The sequence below is a fragment of the Polyodon spathula genome, chromosome 11 (genome assembly GCF_017654505.1).
Source record: "Polyodon spathula isolate WHYD16114869_AA chromosome 11, ASM1765450v1, whole genome shotgun sequence".
In the NCBI taxonomy this organism is placed as follows: Eukaryota; Metazoa; Chordata; class Actinopteri; order Acipenseriformes; family Polyodontidae; genus Polyodon; species Polyodon spathula.
Genome location: NC_054544.1, coordinates 19,797,542 through 19,820,210, shown reverse-complemented (window position 1 = coordinate 19,820,210; position 22,669 = coordinate 19,797,542). Strand labels below are relative to the sequence as shown.

The window sequence follows — 22,669 nt, the reverse complement described above, 5'->3', positions numbered from 1 at the left end:
GTCTCAAACAAATGGTTTGATTGCCCTTTTGCTTTTGTGTTCCTTTTTCAAAAAAGATTTGAAAGCCTCAGTGTTTTGTTTTGACCTGGTATTAGAGGACACGTGGTAGTTGGTGTGGAGTGGGGGGGGTTTGTTCGTGGTGTTGGGGGGGGGGGGACCCACACCGGTGAATGAAGGTGGAAACCTATTATTTTACTGAATTCCTTAATTAATTGATTGGGAAGGAAGGGGGGAAAATTTAAAGGGGATATTGCCAGTCAAATGGAGATGCAAAAAAAGTGGTTCTTTAGACACAGGTGTTAGTGGTCAACAAAAACTACAAAATGGCTGTGTCTGGTAACAACCATGGAAAACATTATTTTACTTGATTCCTTAATTATGATTGGGAGGAAGGGGAATTTAAGATTATTTGCCAGTATATGGAGATGAAAAAAAGTGGTCTAGACACAGGTGTTAGTCACTAAAATGTACAACTGGCTGTGTCTGGTAACAACATGGTGTGTGTTCTTCTATTTGGAATGTTACATGCCCGGTGTGTTTACAGGTTGCTAACTTTTCTTTATTGTATAGTACATATATTGGGCCACCTGTATGCAGTGGTTTGGGGGTGGAGGGTGGGGCTGAAGGGGTCTACGCTACAAGTTTACCAAAACCACTTTTGATTCATGCCATGTCTAGTTTAGAGGCAGATATGTAAGAAAAGCATAGTTACTTTACAAACCGGCAGCTGGAACTGGTTATCCTTTTCAGGACTAAAGCTCTATTTGTCTGCTGCCCAAAGTCACAGAAACTTCACACAGGTATACCTGGGATGACTGCCAGGGGTCGTCTGATTTCTGAAGCAAGGAATAAGCTGTCTCTCTCTGCCTCACTTCCTGTGGACAATGCAAAGTGCTGACTGAGCACATTTCTTTGGTGGTCAGTTGATACCTAGCTCGGATGGTTTTTAGTATCCGCTTTCCAAGTCTGCTTGTTCAAAGCCGCAACTTCAAGCTGCACTTTTTCCTTAGTGTCAACAACTGTAGCTGAATGGATGTATTAGTTGGTAGCTCACAGAGGTAATGGAGATACCAATGTATGTCATGTTGTCATTCTTACTCTCCTCTATGACAGGGTTATATAGGAGGTGTCAGGCTGTCTTCTTTTTTTTATCCAATTGTCATGAAACTTGGATAAGAGATTCATTGGCATACGTTAGTTTCTTTGTCCCTAATATTGATAAATACAAATTAGATAAAAGCCATTTCTTAGTTGTCTTCAGTCTATGCAGACATGTTTCACTTTATATGTGTTAATTGAAAAACAAAACTCTAAAATTTCAGCTGCCAAAATGCAAAATCACATTTTCTAGCCTTTTTTTGTATACTAATTAAAATGGCTTTCAGGAAATTGACCGTTCCAAATCGGCTACTGCTTTCACTGTGGTTGTTTTTGTCTATTTTGTTCTATGAATGCCATATTGTCAGACATCAGATTAATACACTCTTATTTTGCAAAACATGGTTTTGGCACGATTACTGCCAAAGTCCTACATAAAAATGTATTGACAGAGTTGACGACTGGACGCTAATTTCTGCTATAAAGAAACCAATTCATGTTGAACCATCTTGGGGTTTTTTTCTCTCCTCCTCTCTCTTGTTCTCTCATTTTTTAAATTTGATACGCATTGAGCGTGGCAGAAACAGTCAAGGCAGGGGGCTCTCAGATATGCTGCTTATTCTCTTAAGTATCCAGCAGTGTTTCCCAAGTGAAGCCTACATTCTTCTCGGAATGTGTGGAAGAGAAACAATAACTCCCTCTCCTTTTGCTGTCTCACTACCTCTCTTTTGGGACTCTAAAGAACCAACGAGAAGAAGGAAGATAGATTAAGTGCCAAATGCATAGCAGATTACAGGCAGGCAGAGCTCTGGGTCCATCTCTGCAGGGTGTTGGTCCCCAAACGGTTGATACTGAACAGACTATGTAGCATCCAAGTGACTGTCCTTGGGCGTGCTGTTTTCTGTTACATCTAAATTTATTTTAATGCAAGTTCCCCAGTGATACTGGGCAGTATGGACAGCTCTTGTTGTGGGTAATCCAATGGTACTGCTTCTTGCAGACCTCGATATAAAGCATGGATAACAGACTTGAAAAAGCTGAGAGAATCGCAGGGGACTACAGAACTGGACCTGATGGGTGGGAGCTTTCCCAATGATAGAGGAAAATGAATGCAATGTTATTAGTACCTATTTACTAACGAATTACCCATTTACATTTTTTATACTTTAAGAAAAGATATTATAAAAGGAGATGGACTGGACATCCCTAAATTGAGAAACTCAAAATTACACATTGAGCTAGTCACTGTACTGCTTTTGAGTGAACAAAAAAAAAATTCTGAACAACTTCGGCAACCCTGAGCCAACCAAAAGAGTTGTGGGGAATTTCTGTGTTGTGACATTTGAAAAATATTTATAGTTCTCAACCTTTTTATGGTCAAATGAACTTTTACGGGAATTGAATGTAAAGTTTCTGGGAAGACTATACTTTTTTTTTTATATCCTTTAAAGAATCTGCTGGTAACTCGCACATATAGGTCAACTGCTTTTATAAAATAGTTGGTTGTGGTGTTCCAGGTGCGCTCTTTTTTTGTAGTCAGATATTTACGGAGGGGATTCTGGTCGATATTTCTGCTGCATAGGTTGCATTCCGTAGGCTTAGTTTGTTTACCTTATCTGTAGAAGTTTCTTAATCTTCTGCTTTTATAGCAACCACCATCCTGAACATCTTGACTCTCCTTTTCCTTGAACACAAAAGTCATTTCATTTGTTTGTCTGGGTTTTCATTCATATGCCCTTTTCGACAACATTGCATAAAATCCTAGGAATTGCATGCTATAATGGTTTCTTCCACTGAGTAAATATCGGAGGACGAACATTGGGAACTGAACTTTCTTATAGAGCGAAAAAGAAAATTATAAATGGATGGTACTGTAACTACATATACATCCTTTTATTTATGACTGGCTCCTACTGCTTTTGCTTAGTTCTACAGACCTGTAGGTATCTGGCAATCTTTACCTTTTTATATTGTGTGTGTGTGTGTGTGTATATGTATGTGTGTATATTTATTTATATTATTATTATTATTATATTATTATTATTATTATTATTATTATTATTATTATTATTATTATTATTATACACACAATGGATAACTGTTCCATTATTTAAATACATATTCAGTACAACCCACAAGAGGCAATACACACACACACACAACAGTTTGTTCATCCATCTTTTAAGAGCAGTTAATAAACTCCCCACCCCATTTGTTTTTGGATGTTTTTTGATATTATATTATTGTATAGTATATTTATTTGTAATGTGAAGCATTTTGAGATGCCTAGGCATGAAAGGCGCTATACAAAATACATTTGATTGATTGCACTTTACCATACATAGTATCTGGACCATATTTACTGGTTCTCATCTTTAGTGTATCATTTTTTCTATACTGATGATGCACACAATTATTCCACTATGATATAGAAGGGTTATCTTGCCTTTTCCATTTCATCAAAATCTCTTGGGTATTTTTTGCAATTAAATGGCTAGTAAGAATTATTTGAGCAATTTAGCTGCATATTTGAGGGATAACAGGCCATTTTGTTCCACAAATGTACTGCCAGTCAATTGTGGTCAGATGAACAGTGTTATGCGCTGCACATAACCATTGACTGTTTGTTAGCTTTCCAAATATGGGTCTTGAGGTTGTGCATAATTGAGTTTTTTTTTTGGAGGGAAAGACTTTTTTTTTTTTTAACAGAATTAAATTGGAATGTCTTCCCTTCAGGGGGTATGTGGGAATGTGATGAAAGGCAGAGTCTGGCCAGAGTGACCACAAGGTATGCATCAACATTTATGCAGCATTTCTAGTACACAATGTTACAGGAAGCAATATAAATGGCACTGAAGGTAATAAAGGGGGAGGAAAATAGATTTCAAAATCTCCCCACCATTGGAGTCCTCCTTTTACTTTCTTCTTCCACCCTCACCCTTCCTGGTTTTTAAATCTTTCCCTGACCTTCTTTGACTACATTGTTCTAAGCCAAACACGTGAATAATTGTAACACAAAGGGCAAAGCAGGCTTTTTAGTATTCCCTTTCCCTCCATAACTTTAATACCACTCTTGAGAAAAAAGCTTGATGGTTTTAATATAGGTTACACAGACAAGTAGTAGAAGTAGTTGCGGCCTGGCCAGGCTCTTTATGCATATTGTAAGTCTTTTACAAGGGTCAGTCAGGCCACAAAGTCAAAGGGCAGCCATCTGCATCATCACTGACTCCTCTGTGCTTTACTTCACCAGTGATTTTATCTTTTGCTTTCCTTTTTTCAATAGAAACATTTGAACACAACTTGAATATTCACTTGTACTGGCTCTTCATAACATCAAGCATTTTTGAAGGCAACCATTCACATGTTGTGGCAGTCGTTGTGAAAGCAATGCAGACGTGAACCGACTACAGCATTTCGGAAACGTTCTTGAATTGCCTCATTTTACTTATGCTAGATAGAAATGTATTTCTGTACATATTAACCAAGGTTTTTTTTTTTTTTTAAAAATGTATTTAACTGATTTCAGCAAAATTTGTAGTGCCTGTAATGAACTCAATTTCTCTGTTTCAAATCTGCAATTTGTATTTCAATATAAATATTCAAAAATGTGATTTGCACCTGATATTTAAGTTACTAAGCTTTGACGATCAGACTCTGTGTATATAACACTGTATACAGCACATTCCTAGATTTCAAACTCGCCTTTAGCTAGGATTAGCCAAAAGTAATCTTTGGATTACAGTGATTACTGTCTCTGGGGTGGTCTTGGGCTGCACTATAAATTCATTTTGGTTTATGAAAGCATTTTTTATTCATATCAGCTCAAACTATCTACACAATGATAAGAATTTTATTTGGGGGGTGAGGGATCTGTTTGGCAGTTCCTATTAGATTTAAATTTGTATTTGTTGTAAAAACCAGTCAGTAATAATAAAACAAAGCTGTGTTTCTATTACTTGCCTGAAACAATTAAATATACTTGTCTGTAATGCAGGCATACTTTAGTCGCTTGGATATTTTTCTAGAGTCAATAAAACCTAAAAAAGTAGATAGTATAAATATATTAAATAGAAATAAAGTCTGTGGAAATTCATTGGTGATCACGATGTTCAGGTGATCATTCACAGGGTTTAAACACTAAACAAGAATTATACGGTTTTATATTACTACCGTCTATAAAAACCTAACAATTTCCAGGCTTAATCCTTTGTGGTCCTATGTCGGACCAGGTCCGACATTACAATTTTTCTTTTCCAGTCAAAAAAACGTCAAGCACAGGTCCCTAGTTGTTTTTTCTCCGGAAAAAGCAGAGAAAAGCTTTCAATGGCCGAGTGAGAAGCCGGGAAAAGGAGTCGGAGATGAGCAAAATCCACAGACATAACACGGACACAAACAAACAAGATAGCTGCTTCCATGTCCAGTGCTCAAAGAATACTGCAGACATTTGCCAAGCTTTTAAAGATGTTATAGTAACAAAATAATGACTTGGATAGCATTAATGAGGAGTTTGGTGATAAAATAAGTGATCGGGAGATGATTTATCAGTATGCACTACTATGAAGATATATGTGATAAATACATCAAACAAGGAGTGGGCAGGGCTGGAAATGCAGTACTGGGTGTCCTGTTGATATGCAGTGCCTTTTAAACCTGTTTTACTATGAATAAAATGGGACAGCTTACAGGCAAGCCCGCAGGCTTGAATTAGCATTGGAAAATACATTTTTGAGTACATTTGCTTACTTTTAATAATTTCAAATGTATAAATCTGCATTTCTTTGGTATTTCATCCTAAAGTTTAACATTCTTCTTTTTTTTTGTACCCCCTGAAGTTGTTGTAAATATGCATAAATAGGATTAATTTTCTTAATTCTAGAGCTTTGTTATTGATTTTCAAAAAGTTATTTTGGTTTGAAAGTCAGACCCTAAGAGTTAACTGGTGCACAAAGCTGAAAATCCTACATAGACTTATCACCCCTCATCCGCAATAGCAAGTCTATTCACAGGTTTATCATCTGGGGGTCTAAACCCTGTACTCAGAATATTTTTTTTCTCACAGCACAGCAATAAGCTTGTAATTTGCTGTTGACTTTGGTATGACAGGACAACGTGCCCACAATGTGACTGGAATGCGATTTATCAGAGAGGAAGCAAAGCATAAATTAGCATGGGGCTCTTTTGGTGGGAGGTGGGGAGGGCGGGGGGTGCTCCAGCCGGCTGTTCTTCGGCTGGCATTTTCCACCTGTTTATCATCCTGATTATTATTTTTTTTATGTTCTGGATCTAAACCGATTCTGCCAGACTGTGTAAGCAATGTCTTTTGAGTTGAGGGCTTTATCTACATTGGTGCACAGTTACTTGAAGTATAAAAGTGAATTTTATAGTTCTGCAGACTCTGTAAAGAATGTGGTAGATTGGAGCTTCTACGTGTTTTTGATATCAGAAGAGACTTCCTATTGTTCTCATTATTTTCTCTGTAGCCTTTTCTCCAACATGCTATACTGAATGTTGCAGCCTTGCATAATTTTCTGGAATGTGAAGACTATCAGCAAACAGTTAGTTAGCATTCCACAGAACTCCACAAGAGAAGTGATCTAAATCTCAGTATCGGAACCAGAAGTTAAAAATCATAAAGGAGACATTTGAAACCATTTACAGTTTCAAAATTGAGTGCATTAAAATAAGATGTTCAGCTAACTGTACTTATTTGTATGCAAACTACGTTCAAACACAAAAAATCCTCCATCTCCCTCCTAATCTATGCCAGTTCTTTTTATATGTTGATTGCTGTTTCCCCCTCAAAACAGCACCTATACATAACAGCTTGCATATTTATTTTTGTTATGTAACAAGATTTTTTTCAAGCCTTTTCCTCTTGCTAATTTTAAAAGCACAATCCAAATAATCACCTGATATGGATTTTTTTCATACCCGTCTCTACCAAGTATTTCACTCCTCACTTTGTTCTGAAAACACAGACCTTTGCCTCCCTTTCATGACCTACAGCCATCCTCATGTTTCCCACTTGCCGATGTCTCAGCCTGCCTGCAGACCTTCTCCTCTTACACAGTCTGTGCAGTTTAAAAGACTAAAGCATCCTGATTCCTTCACATCAAAGGACTCCACCTTTTCAGAGCAGACAGCTGTTGTCTGCTATCTCCCCACCAAGCCTTTCAATGCAAGTTTAAGTGAGGAGTCCTCTTTCATTGGACCTAGGTAACAAAGAGACGCCGATGAGTATTTGGGATTTATATAATTAAACAGTGTTAACCAAGGTTTTAAAAACATATATTTCAATTTGGAATATACTGATATTTCAAAGACCACCTAGAGATGAAAATGTAATCCTGGTACCTGTTCACTTCATGCCAGATCTAAATAAAGCTGACTTTTAATTCATTAAAGAAGTGTGCAAGTCTCTTAAGTGTAGTTTTGTCTTTGCTACAAGTGGTAATGTTGTATTGTTAAACAGCAGGGGGAATTTAGCTTTGTCACTGTTTTACGTCAATGGAAAAAAGACCCCTGTGAGTCATAGTTCAATCTTGTTTCTATGGCTGCAATCATGTGACCCACTGTACAGCACCAGGATGCTGCAGTTATCTGCTGTATAGTGGCGTGTTTCAGATATTTGCATAGCCTGGAAAATGCAAAAAAAAAACAAACAAGTGAAAACCCAAAAGATAAAAACAGTGGAGCAGTGGTGCTGTTAAACAAAGGTAATAAGAGGTCAAACCTTGGCTCTCACTCCTTTTTAATTTCCTCTTTCTTTTTGGTGCTTCAGGAAAGTTGGACTCTCCTTACACATTGTTTTGCAAACAGTCTGACTAAACCCAGAGGATAGGGGTCAAGTTCGAAAGGTTAGACTTGCCTTTCATTAATTTATTCATGTATATTCTTTCACAGTGACCCTCAGAAGTCTTTAAATGCCCCATGTGATAAGACTAATAAGATTGTGTTAACAGAGCTACATACCATATCCATTGTTAATAGCAGAGGGTCATAGCCTGTAGGTGGCGCTGTGATAGCTGTGACTGTAGTTGCCCTGTTTTTATTTATTTATTTATTTTTAATGAATTATCTGATTGCTAAATTATTGACATGCACTGTTATCATAGAAGCAGCTTGTCTCGTTGTTTCTGTTTTGAAGGGTGATGTTCTGGTAGTTAGATGTGTGCGTGTCTACCGCAGAGCCACCTGTTTTCCGATGGACCTTGGCTATTCTTTCGGTGCATAATAGCCTCCTTTTGTGAAAGAGTGCCGTTGGTAAATAAAATGTGATACTAAACTGACAGGTCTTGTCAATAGCTGATGGGAAGGCAGGTGGTTCTTTGTGGATCTGACTACTAATCGTGTTGTAGAGTGTTTAAAAATTGATTTGTAAGATGATAACAGGAGTGATTACTGGATATTTATCTTGATTTGCATATTTGATTTTCTTTTAGTGGTAATCATCTTCATTGAAGAGCCGTTAAGTGCAATATAGGGACATTGGGGTTGGCATCCAGTCCTGAGTTTCCCTCAAACGCAGTATATTATTTAAAGAGCAGTAGCTCCATAGTCACTATTCCCTTATCGGTTTAATGATGTTTTGAATTCATCCAGAGTGGTTTTTATACTGGTTCTTATAAAAAAAAGATTAGCCTATGTCAGTGGTTCTCAATCCTGGTCCTGGGGATCAACTGCCCTGCTGGTTTTTGTTCCAACCAAGCGCTCAATTACATAACTGAACACTTAATTGAACTAAATTTATAATTTGCCTAATCTGATCTTTTTAATTATTTTAAACAGATGGAGATTTCAATTGAGGTATAAAATTGTAAAAGGAACTTAAAACACCAACTTTTTATAAGCTACACTATTTAAAAAGTCAAATTAAGCTAATTATTAGTTCAATTAATGGTTTGATTAAGTATTTGAGAGCTTGGTTGGAACAAAAGCCAGCAGGGCAGTTCCTACAACAGGCAAGTAGAGCTCCTGGCCTTGGGTGAAAGCACCCCTAACACTTAACTACAAAAGAAATACAAAACTGTACCTGAGTAATTATAATGGCAAACATCATAGAAGGATTAGGGGACAGTAAAAAAAAAAAAAAAAAAAAAAAAAAAAAAAAAATGAATAAGGAAAGGTAACGTACTTTATTCTTTAAATGGCAGAGCCAGGAGTGTGAGCAATCAGGCCTCTGCTGTGCAGTGTGCCTCCTCTGTAGCGACATGGATCCTACTTGTAAATCTACAGACTGGATGAGACTCATTCAGTCTGTAAGTGTTATCAGTCTGAGCCGGTAGCCTCTTTTATTTCTCTATAATGGAGACAGGAACAGACACACTGACATTATTGGGTATTGAGAACACCTCATCCAGTTGTGACGAGACTTGCACCTGCCTTGGAACAAGTAAAATGGTCTTGTTTTGTGCCTGTTCTGTGTTCAGATCAAAAAAAAAAAAAGTCAAATTTACATGAACACCAGTGCTTGGGGTTATTACTAATGTAGCACTTAACTATAGTAATTTTAATAAAACATTTTCTTCCGTGCATTTCCCTTGAAACAGGGTGCAGTGTATCCACTATTTTGGTAATGCCCCTATTTTTAAGCACTAGAGTCACTAAGGTCTTCCTTTCTGTCAGTCCTAATTTATTCCATTTGTCTTAGTTTTGCAGGGGCGAGTGGCACCTGTCAGTTTGTCTTACCAGGTTTACTGAAGTGTAGCTCATTGCTTCAGTCTTATCCAATCACAATAGTAATAGTCTTGTTGCGCCCTCTTGTGGATATATCTTGGATTGTAGTTTAACTATTGGTTCAACTTTCTTTTCTTGGTTCTATCATAATAGAATCAGATTGACAAGAGTATTAAATGAATTTAAACTGAAGGATCCGCTACTCCTTATTGGCTTATTATAACAAGATAGGATGATTTACCTATAGTAGTATGTTGTTGCTTGGATTTTTGGTCAAAATATGTGAAATTTACAGTTTTCAACAAGGGAGGATATGAAAGACTGACCTAATGTATATTAATTTGTTAATTTGGTTAGAAAAGGCATATTTGAGGAATGAATGTACCTTTTGTTCTGCCCATACTAGTCTTTACAGGCAAAGCTAATTTTCTGTTAACACTGCATTCCTTGTTATGAAGGTGGATGGCAGACATCATCTTATAAAATACATTCCTGACAAGCTTATGGAACTCAAGTCACTTAAAAGAACAAAGACTACCATTTTGTGACTCAAAAAAAGGTTTTCCACCCCCAAGAAGTATTAGTCATGGTGCCAGATCAGCCAATCTGCTGCAAACCTAATGTTCTTATTATAGACTTTTTAGTAGGGACACCAAGTGATGCCCTGTGTTGGCAGACCTCTGGATTGTCATAATACACTCTGTGCCAATTTATCAGGATGCCTTGAGAGAAGGAAAAATATCCTGGATAAGCAGCTGTCCCAATAAACATAAAGCAGTTGAGACTACCTTAGTCACACTTTTTTATTTTTTATTTAGTAGTTGCCAATTGATTTTACCCTTTTTTTCTCTCCCAATTTGAAATACCACACCTGTGCTGACTTGGGAATGGCAAAGACAAACACATGCTGTCCTCTGAAATGTGTGTTGTCAGGCAACTATTTCTTTTCACTCTGTGGGTCTGCCATGCAGCTAACTCAGAGCTGCAGCATTGGAGGGCAGTGCAGCACTGGGCAGCTTACAGGTGCCTGGCCAGTCTACAGGGGTTGTGGAGAGCTGAGCACACCCTGGTTGACCTAGGCCCCCCTGGTGCTTGGCCAATTGTGTGTGGCCCCCTTGGGACTCTTGTCCATGGTTGGCAGTGGAATAGCCTGGACTTGAACCAGTGACCTCCAGGCTATGAGGTGCATCCTGCACTCCATGCAAGTGCCTTTACTGGATGCACCACTCAGGAGCCCCATAGTTGCACTTTTTTGATTAATGAAAAGAAAAAGGATGAAATCACATCACATGATTAAATGTTAAATAATTTAAAATAAGAGTCCAAATTTTTTTTTTTTTTTTTTAATTATTCCTAAACAAAACAATCACACCTGTGATGGAAACACACCAACTTTCTTTGCAACTGCAGCCTGAGAAACCATAGGCATTTCCTCCTTATCAAGAGTTCAACATGGTTTACGCAAGTCACAGAGTAATCACGTACTCCCTGCACCCACTGCACTGTGCTACGTGGACTGTCTTGCTCAATTAAATAACATAAATAACATTGGGAAGAACCATCACCAGGAGTTGTATCCCATTTAAGCAGCAATACCGATTTATCAGGATCCCAATTTTAGGTGGTGCCGACTGCATGTACTTTTATCTTGAATGTGCATCTTAAGGTCTTGGTGTAATGTTTTTTAAAAATAAATATTTAAAAACATAAGAGTCTTATCTGGCAAATATTTTGAATGTAGTTCATATTTATAGGTTGGATCTCTCTATTCTTGTAAATATCTTTGTACAATTTATTTAAAGTGCATGGAGAAGTGCTGGCCATTTTAAAACGTTACATTCCACTTGATTAAATGACAGTTCAGGTGTTACTATAGTCTATTAACAAAGTGGCTTGAAAGTGGTATATTTTTCTAAGTGTAGTTCCTGTTGCTATTTATTTATAATATATATTTATACTTCATATTTGCACATTAACAGTCTTTTAAATGGCTTTTAACGTGATGCATGCAAGATCAAAATTTGGTTTAACAAAAACAGAAAACATTAAGGAGGTACTTGAATGATCTACAGAACTCCAGCACATCTCAATTCTAAGGATCAGTGACGATCACTTTTTTTTTTTTTTTTTTTTTTAAGATGGCCTTTTGATAGAAAACCGTAATCAATTATTTTTTTAGACCCTGGAAGTTTGGGCTGTGTGAACAGGATGTGTTTAGTTTAGAACAGAGGACTCAGATAAGGTTTAGATATATCTGTCAAAATATAGACCTGGGTCCTTATCTTTTATTTCTTAGTCTGGGTTATTTAGATACGGTGGTGAGATAGCTCCCATATGACAAAGAAGAATGTCTGCTTTTGATTTTTTAAAATGTTTTATTTTTAAATCTTTGCAATTGAAAAGATAGCAGTGAATAGTTGGTCAAACTACATATGAGCTGATAGCATCTTTTAAATAGTTCTAAATACAATACAAATATTTAGGGTCATCAGTAATAAGTGAGATGCTTTACATCCAAGTTTTCATTGGCTGTGCAGTGAAACCAGGACTGATGGTTATGATTTGTCAAGGAGGCAGTGTAGTCCAGTGGTTAAAGTCCAGGGCTTGTAACCAGAAGGTCACCAGTTCAGATCCCATGTCTGTCACTGACTCAATGTGTGACCATGAGCAAGTCACTTAACCTCCTTGTGCTCCATCCTGTGGATGAGATGTTAAATCAATGGCCTACTTCTGTAAAGTGCTTTGTGATGGTGATCCACTGTGAAAGGTGCTTTATAAAAATGAAGATGTCATTATCCCTGATTGATTTTTTTTTTTCAAGGTGTAGCTTCAAGCATTTACTGTGCCACATTACCTGTGAAATGGCAATTGAGACACCTGTATTTAATTGAAATATTGTCAGTGTTGCACTTAATAATACAATCTTTTATCGGATTATCCAAAAATTAAATGTAAGAAACATAGCCACAAGTGGGTATGCGGCGGTCTTGCTATTTAGATATTGTTTAATGTTTTTTTAATCACACTTTTTTTTTATATTAAGCAACTCTTGTTCTACAAGGTTTTGTATTTTTCCTGATGGCAACTTACTTCACCTGGTGCCCTATACACTATGTATAGTGCCTCCTTCTGGTAGAAAGTAGAACTGCAGTTTAGAAGGTCTCACTCCAGATAATGCCTTTGAGTAAGGAAGCCCCAGCCACCTCAAATCATTGGTCTCTCAGGTGCTTCCATTGCACATGCATTAGACCAGTGAGGCCAAACAAGGTTAAATAATTTGTATACTTTTCCTATTTCAGGTTTTGATTTAAGTTTTGAGTAAATCTGCTTTTGCCCAACAGCGCTGTAATTAGTTTGTGCTCTAGGCTAGTTCCAAGGGACTAGAACCAGAATAGCTGTCTCAAGTTAGACTCCATTGTAAAAAGTACCTTAACCCAACAAGTGCACTCCTTATTTTATCTGTAAAACATTTGCCGGCTTACCTCATCTATTTAAAATGCACCACTTTCTCTGGGCTAAGGGACACTTGCATGTCGACAGATTGTTTATGTTTAAATTACAAAGTATGCAGTCATTTCTGGACAACACTTACATGGGACTATTCATTTTGGAATGGCTTTCTTGAGCATGGTATAATTAGTACTGTCATTCTTGTATAACACTGTATATACCTGTATCAGTCCAATCAGTATGGTACCTTTAGTATATAACAACATTTAGGAAACTACTTGAGGTCTGGTGTGATTTACAGTAACTCTAACACAGACAAAAACAATGAGATTTATGAAAATGTTGTGTTGATGAGGGGTGGCAAGCAAATGATAAATCCCATGGCTTTTCACCCTTGGGAGATAGAAAGAGTTATTTGGATAAGCCATTCCCTATTGTTTAAGTGCATTCACTGCACCGTCTTAGTTTCATGGGTCTCCATTTCACTATGAAATGGAAATGACCTAAACAAGTCCAATAGCAGGCTTTACTGACAAACTGAGCTAACTGTGCATATAGTGTGTAGTATAGGGACAATAGGGAATATGCTGCTTTAGTGCCTAAGGTTAAACGTTTCTGTGGCAGTTATGCGTTGTACACCCAAAAGAGCAGTCACTGTTTAACTGCTGGCCAGTGAGCCATGGTAGGATTTACATATCGCCAAGTAGGCCTGTCTGACTCTGGGGAAAAAAGCAATTACAGTGCTTATAGAAAGTTTACACCCCCTTTCACCTTTTGTTGCCTTATAGCCTGGAATTAAAATGCATTTTTTTTTTCATTTATCTAAACATCCTACCCCACAAATTCCAAGTGAAAAAAATATTCTAGACATTTGTAGAAAATTAATTTAAAATAAAAATTGAAATAACTTGGCTGGATAAGTGTCCACCCCCCTTGTAATAGCAATCCTAAATTAGCTCAGGTATAACCAATTGCCTTCAAAATCACACACCAAGTTAAGTGGCCTCCACCTGTGTTAAATTGTAGTGATTCACCTGATTTCAGGATAAATTCGGCAATTTCTGTAGTTTTCCCTCTGCTGGGTAGTGCATTTCAAAGCAAAGACTCAATCACGAGCACCAAGGCGTTTTTAAAAGAATTCTGAGACAAAGTAGTTGAAAGGCATAGATCAAGGGATGGGTATAAAAAAAAAAAATATCAAAGGCCTTGAATATCCCTTGGAGCACGGTCAAGACAATGTATTAAGAAGTGGAAGGTGCATGGTACCACCAAGACCCTGCCTAGATCAGGCCGTCCCTCTAAACTGGATGACCGAGCAAGGAGACTGATCAGAGAGGCTCCCAAGAGGCCAATGGTAACTTTGCAAGAACTACAGGCTTTTATGGCCAAGACTTGTCAAAGTGTGCATGTGACAACAATATCCCAAGCACTCCACAAATTAGGCCTGTATGGTAGGGTTGCAAGAAGGAAGCCATTACTCAAGAAAGCCCACCTTCAATCCGTTTTGAACTATGTAAAAAACACTCGGGAGATTCTGTAACAATGTGGCAAAAGGTTTTGTGGTCAGACAAAACAAAAATGGAACTTTTTGGTCTAAATGCAAAGCGTTATGTTTGGCGCAAACCCAACACAGCGCATCACCCAAAGAACACCATCCCTACTGTGAAGCATGGTGGTGGCAGCATCGTGTTATGGGGCATTTCTTATCGGCAGGGACTGGGGCACTTGTCAGGATAGAACGGAGAATGAATGGAGCAAAGTACAGAGAAGTCTTTGAGGAAAACCTGCTGCCCTCTGCAAGAAAGCTGAAACTGGGATGGAAGCTCACCTTTCAGCATGACAATGACCCAAAGAACACAGCCAAAGCTACACTGGAGTGGCTAACGAACAAAAATGTAAATGTCCTTGATTGGCCCAATCAGAGCCCCAACCTAAATCCAATCAAAAATTTGTGGCATGACTTGAAGATTGCTGTCTATCAATGCTCCCCAAGGAACTTGACAGAGCTTGAACAATTTTGTGAAGAATGGTCAAATATTGCCAAATCTAGGTGTGTAAAGTTGGTAGAGACCTATCCCAACAGACTCGCAGCTATTATTGCTGCCAAAGGTTCTTCCACCAAGTATTAACTCAGGGGGGTTGAAGACTTATCCAATTATGATCTTTCCATTTTGTATTTTTAAGATAACATTTTTTTCTCAATAAAAACTTTTTTCCCCTTAACAGAGCAGAGTATGGCATGTAGATAAGTGGGGAAAAAAAATCCTCATTTTAAATGCATGAAACCCTGAGGCACTGACTCAACAAAATGTGAAAAAAGTTCAAGGGGGTGTAGACTTTCTATAGGCACTGTTTCCAACTAATTCGTAAAGGACACATTTGAAGTAACTCAGAGTTAAAATTTTAGCTGTTTTTAAATTATTGTATTTTTTTGTTATCGACTTTTCACTTCAAATAGCCTGGTCCAGCAGGAAGAACATCTTTCCATGCTGTCCTATTTTAATTAGGATTCTTCACAGTAAATACCAGTTTGGCTTTGTACTGTAAAGAAACAAGCAAACCAATAGTGGTAATCACAGTAGTAATTAAACGATTCTAGCAGTGAATCGAATTCAAATGAACCGAATTTAATTCAACTGAACGAAACCATGTGATGCTCTGACGTTGCTGAGATGCAACTCATTGAGGGTGAGAGCCTGTCTGTATCTTATACAGCTGCAGGAAAACCTGGTGGGCTGAACAGCTGGCCTAAACCGCAATGTGACAATCGAGACAACTGCTCTCGGCTGTAGGAAAACATGGAGATGTGAGGCCTAAGAAGAGCATGAACATCTGTGCTGGAGCTAGTGGCTGGGAAACTGGGAAAACAATGGGATCTGCAAGGGAGTATTAATCTTCTGTGGTCCTCAATCCGTTCCAATTAGAAACCAGAAGCCGTCTATATAGAATTCTATTCTCGCAGCCGAAGCAACTAATAAATCATCTTGGAAGTGTAGTGTGTCATTATTTGTTACTGGTATGCGCAACGAAGGCGGTGACTATCTGTACCAGGCAACACATATCACCCCTACATTGTAGTTGTCTTGAGAACTACTTATCCGATTTATGAAGGAAATCGGTTTCGACAGTCAATTACCATATGGCATGTCAGGTATTTCTTGTTTTCCCATGACTACTGGAAAGTATTGCTCGTTCCCATACTGTGAATGACACCCGAAGCTTTTGAAGGCGAGAACTTGGCATCTGCCTGCCAGATTTGATGAAAGTTGTGTTTGTTAGGCCTGAATATATATATATTAGTGTGTGTGATTCTGGTTACATGACTAAGAGAATACTACAGGGTTACTGGTTCAAGAATATGTTCCTTGCCTTGTCATTAGACAGGAAGCCTGTTTGGCTGGATCAGAGCTTAGAGACTATTCTGTACACATGCAAGTGATAGTGTAATGTAATGTTATGTATTTTGTTATAACTTTAGGATACAAGGTAAATCATTAGGGTAAAGATTTGTTCATCAGTAGATATGTTTTTTTTTTTTTTTTTTTTTTTTTATTAGATGTTTTTCTTAGGAATGCAATAGTTAGGATTTTCCACAACCCAATTGAAACCAACCATTTGCAAATAATTCCAAACCAAATGATCCCGACCAAAAGATAAAACTAAACCAAAACAGAAAACTTTTTTTTTTTTTTTTTTTGTACAGTACAAAAAGCAGGGATGGGGGTAATAATGTGTAATTCTTTTTATTCATTGTGTCTAGTTTTATAATACTTTGGTATTATAGTGGTGCAAAAAACTGTATTGAGCTTATTTGTCACAGTTATGAAAAGAAAAAAAATGACACGTGTGTAACAATGTTATGTCCCGTTCCTTTTGTTGCACAAATGCAGTTTGGCATTTCAGGTTTTGGATATCAAAAACAGCTGAGAGTTAAAAAAACCAAAAGATCATAAGACATGCATCTATAGTTTTTCTAGATGTTGTAGATATGTACAGTAAATGGGGGCTCTGATTTATAACCAAAAAAATGAAATGCAATTTGGCAGATCACTGCAGTGTAAGTAATTGATAAGTCACTCACTTGCATACTCAAGATGACCATGTGGGTGCACTGGCAGTGTCAGTTCATACACTATTACTACAGTAACTGATCTACAGACCCATTTAAATATTTAGCAGTCTTGATCAATACTGGTAGAAGTCATGCAAAAATGTGTAAAAGGTTCAGTACTGGCCTTGCAGGTTATTTTAACAAAGATTTACAGTGGTACTGTATGTTTTAATTGTATTTTCACAATCCAGCAGGTATGCTTTGAGGGCTAGAAACTAAACAAAATGCTAACATGACATGATTAACCGCATGATTCATTTTACCAGCACCCTGAGAAATATCTACTACAGTTTTTTTTTTTTTTTTTAAATGTAAGGGGTTGGTTGCTATTGCTTGGGCTGTTAAATGTAATGTTTTTCAGCTTTAGAATATTATATCAGATGGAATGAATTCTGCACTCCAGATGGCAGTTTTGTTTCAATAGCACCTCACTTGCCTTGCCATGTCTCATTTCTGTGCTAGCGGAATGCTCACATGCCTTGCTAGCGGAATGGTGGTAATCGTTGTAATAATTTATGTGCCTTTGAGAGGTCTCGTCATTGAGATCCCCCTTTTGTTCTTCGTCAGATCTTGTGAGATGTGGTAGGTAACCTTGATTTTATAGGAGACTTGTTTTAAAACAGCGTTTCATTAGACGGATTCAAAAGCTAACTGACAGGCAGAGACTGAAGCTGCCCGTCAGTTTGACTGGCAGCAAAAGGTCTGCAACGGGCTGCTAGAAACAACTTGATTGTCACTAACACAAGTGAATGAGTGTGCCTCCAGTGCGCCTCAAGTCTACGCCCTTTGAAGGCACATGCAATCAAATGAATGAGTGAGTGATTTGGCAGTTCCTGACAAAGCAAGTCACGATAGGCTGATTTTCAATCCATGTCATTCATGTCACCTCACAGTTTTAACTTTAGCACAGCAAACATACTGTATTCCCAGCATGCTCCTACTAAATCTTTTTAATGAACTATTTTATTGTTTTACACTTTTGTTATGGTGAATAGGCCATATCCTGCTTTATATAGTGAAATAAACCACATGGGCCTGTGTGACAAAGTGCCCGCCCCTGTGTATATTATCTGTTATGTGTTGCGTGTGGTGTGTTTAAATGTTGGTGTATAGACATTGGTACACGGGATATAAACGGGTCTGTGTAACACGAGTGTTTAAAAATGTATATGTGTATTTAGGCACGAGGATTGCACAGCACTTCACGTGCAAGTAAAATGTAGTAATATGTGAGCACGGGGAATGCACTTTATTAATTTACGTGCTGGGATTTAAGTGAATAATTAATAGGTAATTGAATCCCAGCACAACAGTATATATAGATGCACGTTGTCACATATTCGCGGTTGGGTGTTCGGGAGTGGAGAACGGGAGCGAGAGAAGGAGAAACTTAAATATATCGATTGATATTACGTGCTGGTGGGACCAGCACGATACTTGTTTATTTAAAACTCACCGTGTTTGTCAGTGTCGATCCGTGCACCGTTTTGTTAAGTTGTCTGTTTTTGTTTGTCTATTTATTTTGGCGTAGAGTGCCGTGTCCTGTGTTTTTGTGTTTGTTTAAACCTTTTATTTTGTAATAAACGGGCGCCAACAGGCGTCTTCATCATTTCATTTCATCCTGTCTGTTGTATTTCATTCCTCTTCCTGGTTCTGACGCCTCCCACTTCGGCCATCACTGTGACAGCCTGTCAATTAATATTGACTTTATCTAATGTTTAGTTATTAGAAGGACAACTACAACTTAATTACACAATCTAGATTCCTACAACTGTTTTATAGAAACATAGTAAGACTGTTTTGACCTGTATAGTTCCATGGGCCCCATTAGCTCAACAGGCAGATCAATGTTTGGCTTCTCAATAAATTTATTGTTGGGTTCTTAGCAATTCATACAGGTATTTATTGTGAAAAAAAATAATGTGCAGTGATTTAAATTGTTCTGGGTATGTGATAATTTCTCGATTTACCCCATCTGATTCCTTCAGGGAATCCTCTAGAATTTCCCAGAGAATCATCCAGTTTACTCGTGAAAAATAATGACTTGGACATGGAGCACCTGCCAACTAAGCTCCAATATGCCCACTATCAACACCTGTCAGATTTGCTGTTTTGCCCCTTTAGACTTGCAACAGCTATGCAGCTTTTATACATGCCTGAGGGTGCTACACAAATGCATGCTACATATTGCAGCTTTTGTTTTTTTTTTTTTTTTTTTTTTTAATTTCCAACACCTGCCTTTTAATTCAATGTATATCTTCAAACACCTTTTCACAAATAAAGCTTTAAGAATTTATACTACTGAAGTTGTGTTGCACGTGTCTTGTTGAAATTTAAATTTATTTAAACATGGTGTCTGTGGTGGTTTTTGAGGTTGATTTAGTTTTTCTTATTACTACATAAGTATTTTATATCTTTCACATGGGAAGATGTTAAGGGCGCAGAGCCAAAGAGGAGACAAGCCTGTTACTGAGATGGAAAAGAAGCTGTGCTCTGGGGTATGTCACAGTTTACCACCGTCTCAAAAGAAACAGTCACATGGTTAATTAATTTCATATGAACACGCTATGACATCTTGATCTTGAGTACTTGAACATATGAATTAAATATTTCTCTGCTTCTTTTAGAGAACCTTTGCTACAAGCAGAGTAGCGCTGTCAGTAGAGTTGGAGAAATACACCCATGGTTTTATGAAAAGTGAAGATCAAGAGTATAGATGAAGATGAAGAGTCCAGTAACACAGCAGGTTTTCTTGGAGCCCCCAGGTCCACATCATCAGTCACCCTCTCCCAGGTTGAATGGCTTCGTCTGGGCTAGAGCCTTTCAGAGTGGGACTTTTTCAAACTGCTATGCATGAAAAAGGATGGTGAGAGGACTGAGTTTGCAGTATATTAATGGAAAAAGGGATTGATTTGTGGAGGCTGGGGGAATGAGGTACATCCTGAAGGACAAAGGGAGCAGAAGTCCTACACTGGTGTGCTGCTGGAGCCAGGTCCATTCTCAGGCCCCTGGGTGACCAGTATTATCAAGCACATTAATGCAAGCCTGATTAAGAAGAGAAGCAACTGTTTGAAAATAGTGTGGAACCAAGTTTGCCGGTGCTCCAGTGACCTGGAGGTTTTGCTGAAATGGAGCACTTCTACTGGTGAAAGCGTGACACCAAGGCAAATTAACACATGTTTACTACTTAGTTTCTCCTGTACAGCTATGGCCAAAGGTTTTGCATCACCTAGGACTGAGAAAGAATTAAAAGAAACTATATGAACATATTTATTTTTTTATTAACATCGTGTAATCAAAGAAACTACAAAATTATATCACAAAATTCTACCGGAAGCCATAATAGTAGCACAATGTTTCATGTTACATTTTGAAATGTCACATCTTTCAATTTTTGTCAGTTTTACGTTAAGTATATGCAATACTACAAAGGGTGACCAATATGTAAAATGAATTATTTGACTTTATGAAGCAAAATTGGTTAATTCTAATGATGCAAACATTTGGCCATAGCTGTAAATTAAAAACACACACACACAAAAAAAAAGCATCAGCTTGATAAACAGATATATAGATGGAGGGACATGGAACGGAGAGAAGCTTTTCTAACTGTGTAATACTGCTCACTGTTACTCAGGTCTAAGAAAGGTAACTATATTTCAAACTGTAGACCTCACTTTTAATATAGGAATGTAAACTCCACTTCAAAACAGCAAACCGGTATACTAATCATCCATAACTGAAACACTCAATCAGAATGCTAAGGTAAAACTTAGTCAAGTGCAGTACACAAATGTTTAGACTAGCTAATATGTGTAATTTTAAGACATTAAAACAATTTTAAATAGTTAGCTTATGATAGTTATTTCATAGTCACGTTGTTGTCCTAAAGAGTTCATAAAATGAAACTGCCAGTCAAATGACACATTTGTCACATTTAATTATATATAATGTACTTTTGATCAAGATACAGATTCTTAACATTTTGATATGATTAAAAATGAGCAACAATAGTTAAGAATACATGCATAGCATGAGTTTGTCCACTGTCCAATGATCCAGAAAAGTATTTGCTATTGATTGGCAACAGCCCAACATAATGTAAAACATCCAGTAAATTAATTAGTTTGAAATCATGTTTAAAAGTAGATACAAATAATATGTGACCATTTTTGTTTGAAGTAAATAAGAATTATATTAGAATTATAGTGGTGTTTTTTTTAACTTATTCATCTATTTGGCTGTACACTGTGTAGACGCAGACACAAATTGTGTTTGTTGGGTAACACATTGCTACTTTAAGGGTGTGGAGTGGGGCTTCTTTCTTAGATGCAGAGCTCCAAGCCACAAAAATTACTTTTTAAATATGCGACAGGAGCTCACAATTTGTACATGCCCAGCTGTGTTTTGCAAAGGTGTTTAGCTTCTTTGTTTTCAGAACTAACTTTAAACTTTTTGACTTTACAAGAAAAAAAAGCACTGAAAAACAACCAATAAGGAGGAAGTTGTAGGTATCTTTTTTTTTTTTTTTTTATTGAAGGGACACACCTCCTCCTAGCTTTCCCTGTGCGTGTCTCTCTCTCTCTCTCTCTCTCTCTCTCTCTCTCTCTCTCTCTCTCTCTCTCTCTCTCTCTCTCTGATTGCTGTTGGTAGAAGGGGGAGTGCATACTGTGAAGTGGTACAGCATATGTCAGTGTTAACTGCCAGACCCTGAGAGAGCAGTGAGCCAGCTTGTGTGTCTGATGGCTAAGTTTGGGGACATGTTGGGTTGCTCCCTGCTCCTGTTAGCTTTTGTTAGTTACTCTAATGCCCAGTGGGGATGGTGGTCTTTTGGCAAAGACACCCAGGCATCTACACAGACCACAGCAACCCAGAAGAACCAGGGATTACAGAGTACTACTAGTGAGGCTACACACCTGGAGACCACCATGGTCATCCCACAAGCCCACAAGGAAGGACATGGACTTTTGAGTGTTTCAGCAAGAAGCCCTGATTCAGAAGCAGCGTCCCCAACTACAGGACCACCATCACCAGGGCCAGTGACTGAGGAGAACCTTGCTGGAGTCGGGGCTCAGATACTGAATGTGGCTGAGGGGATCCTCAGCTTTGTTCAAACTTGGGACCAAAAATCAACAGCAGAAGCAAATGCTGGTGCAATAGAAGTTTCAACTTCCCCTGCTGAAGATATAGAGATAACAACCAATGGACATAGGACAGACAGGGGCACAACTATGCCCATTGCTAGGCAGGTTACAGAGCAACCAAAGTTTACAGCCAATTCTCTACCAGTTACCAATCCTTGGGTGGAACACCTCTTGCTTGAAAATGGTACTA

General features: G+C 37.9%; 1 protein-coding gene across 4 annotated transcripts in view; it reads left to right on the top strand.

Moving 5' to 3' along the window:
• LOC121322875 (collagen alpha-1(XVIII) chain-like) overlaps positions 1-22,669 on the top strand; it is a 101,992-nt gene that overhangs the window by 25,019 nt on the left and 54,304 nt on the right. For 2 of the 4 annotated variants that reach the window (XM_041263346.1, XM_041263345.1), the window contains exon 1: positions 22,011-22,663. The exons of 1 other annotated variant lie outside the window; for it this stretch is intronic. In XM_041263346.1, the coding sequence (XP_041119280.1) occupies positions 22,078-22,663 (586 nt within the window). In that variant the 5' untranslated portion in view covers positions 22,011-22,077. Of the gene's footprint in view, positions 1-22,010; positions 22,664-22,669 lie in introns of those variants that run through there. One more of the 4 variants, XM_041263347.1, reaches the window with a different exon arrangement.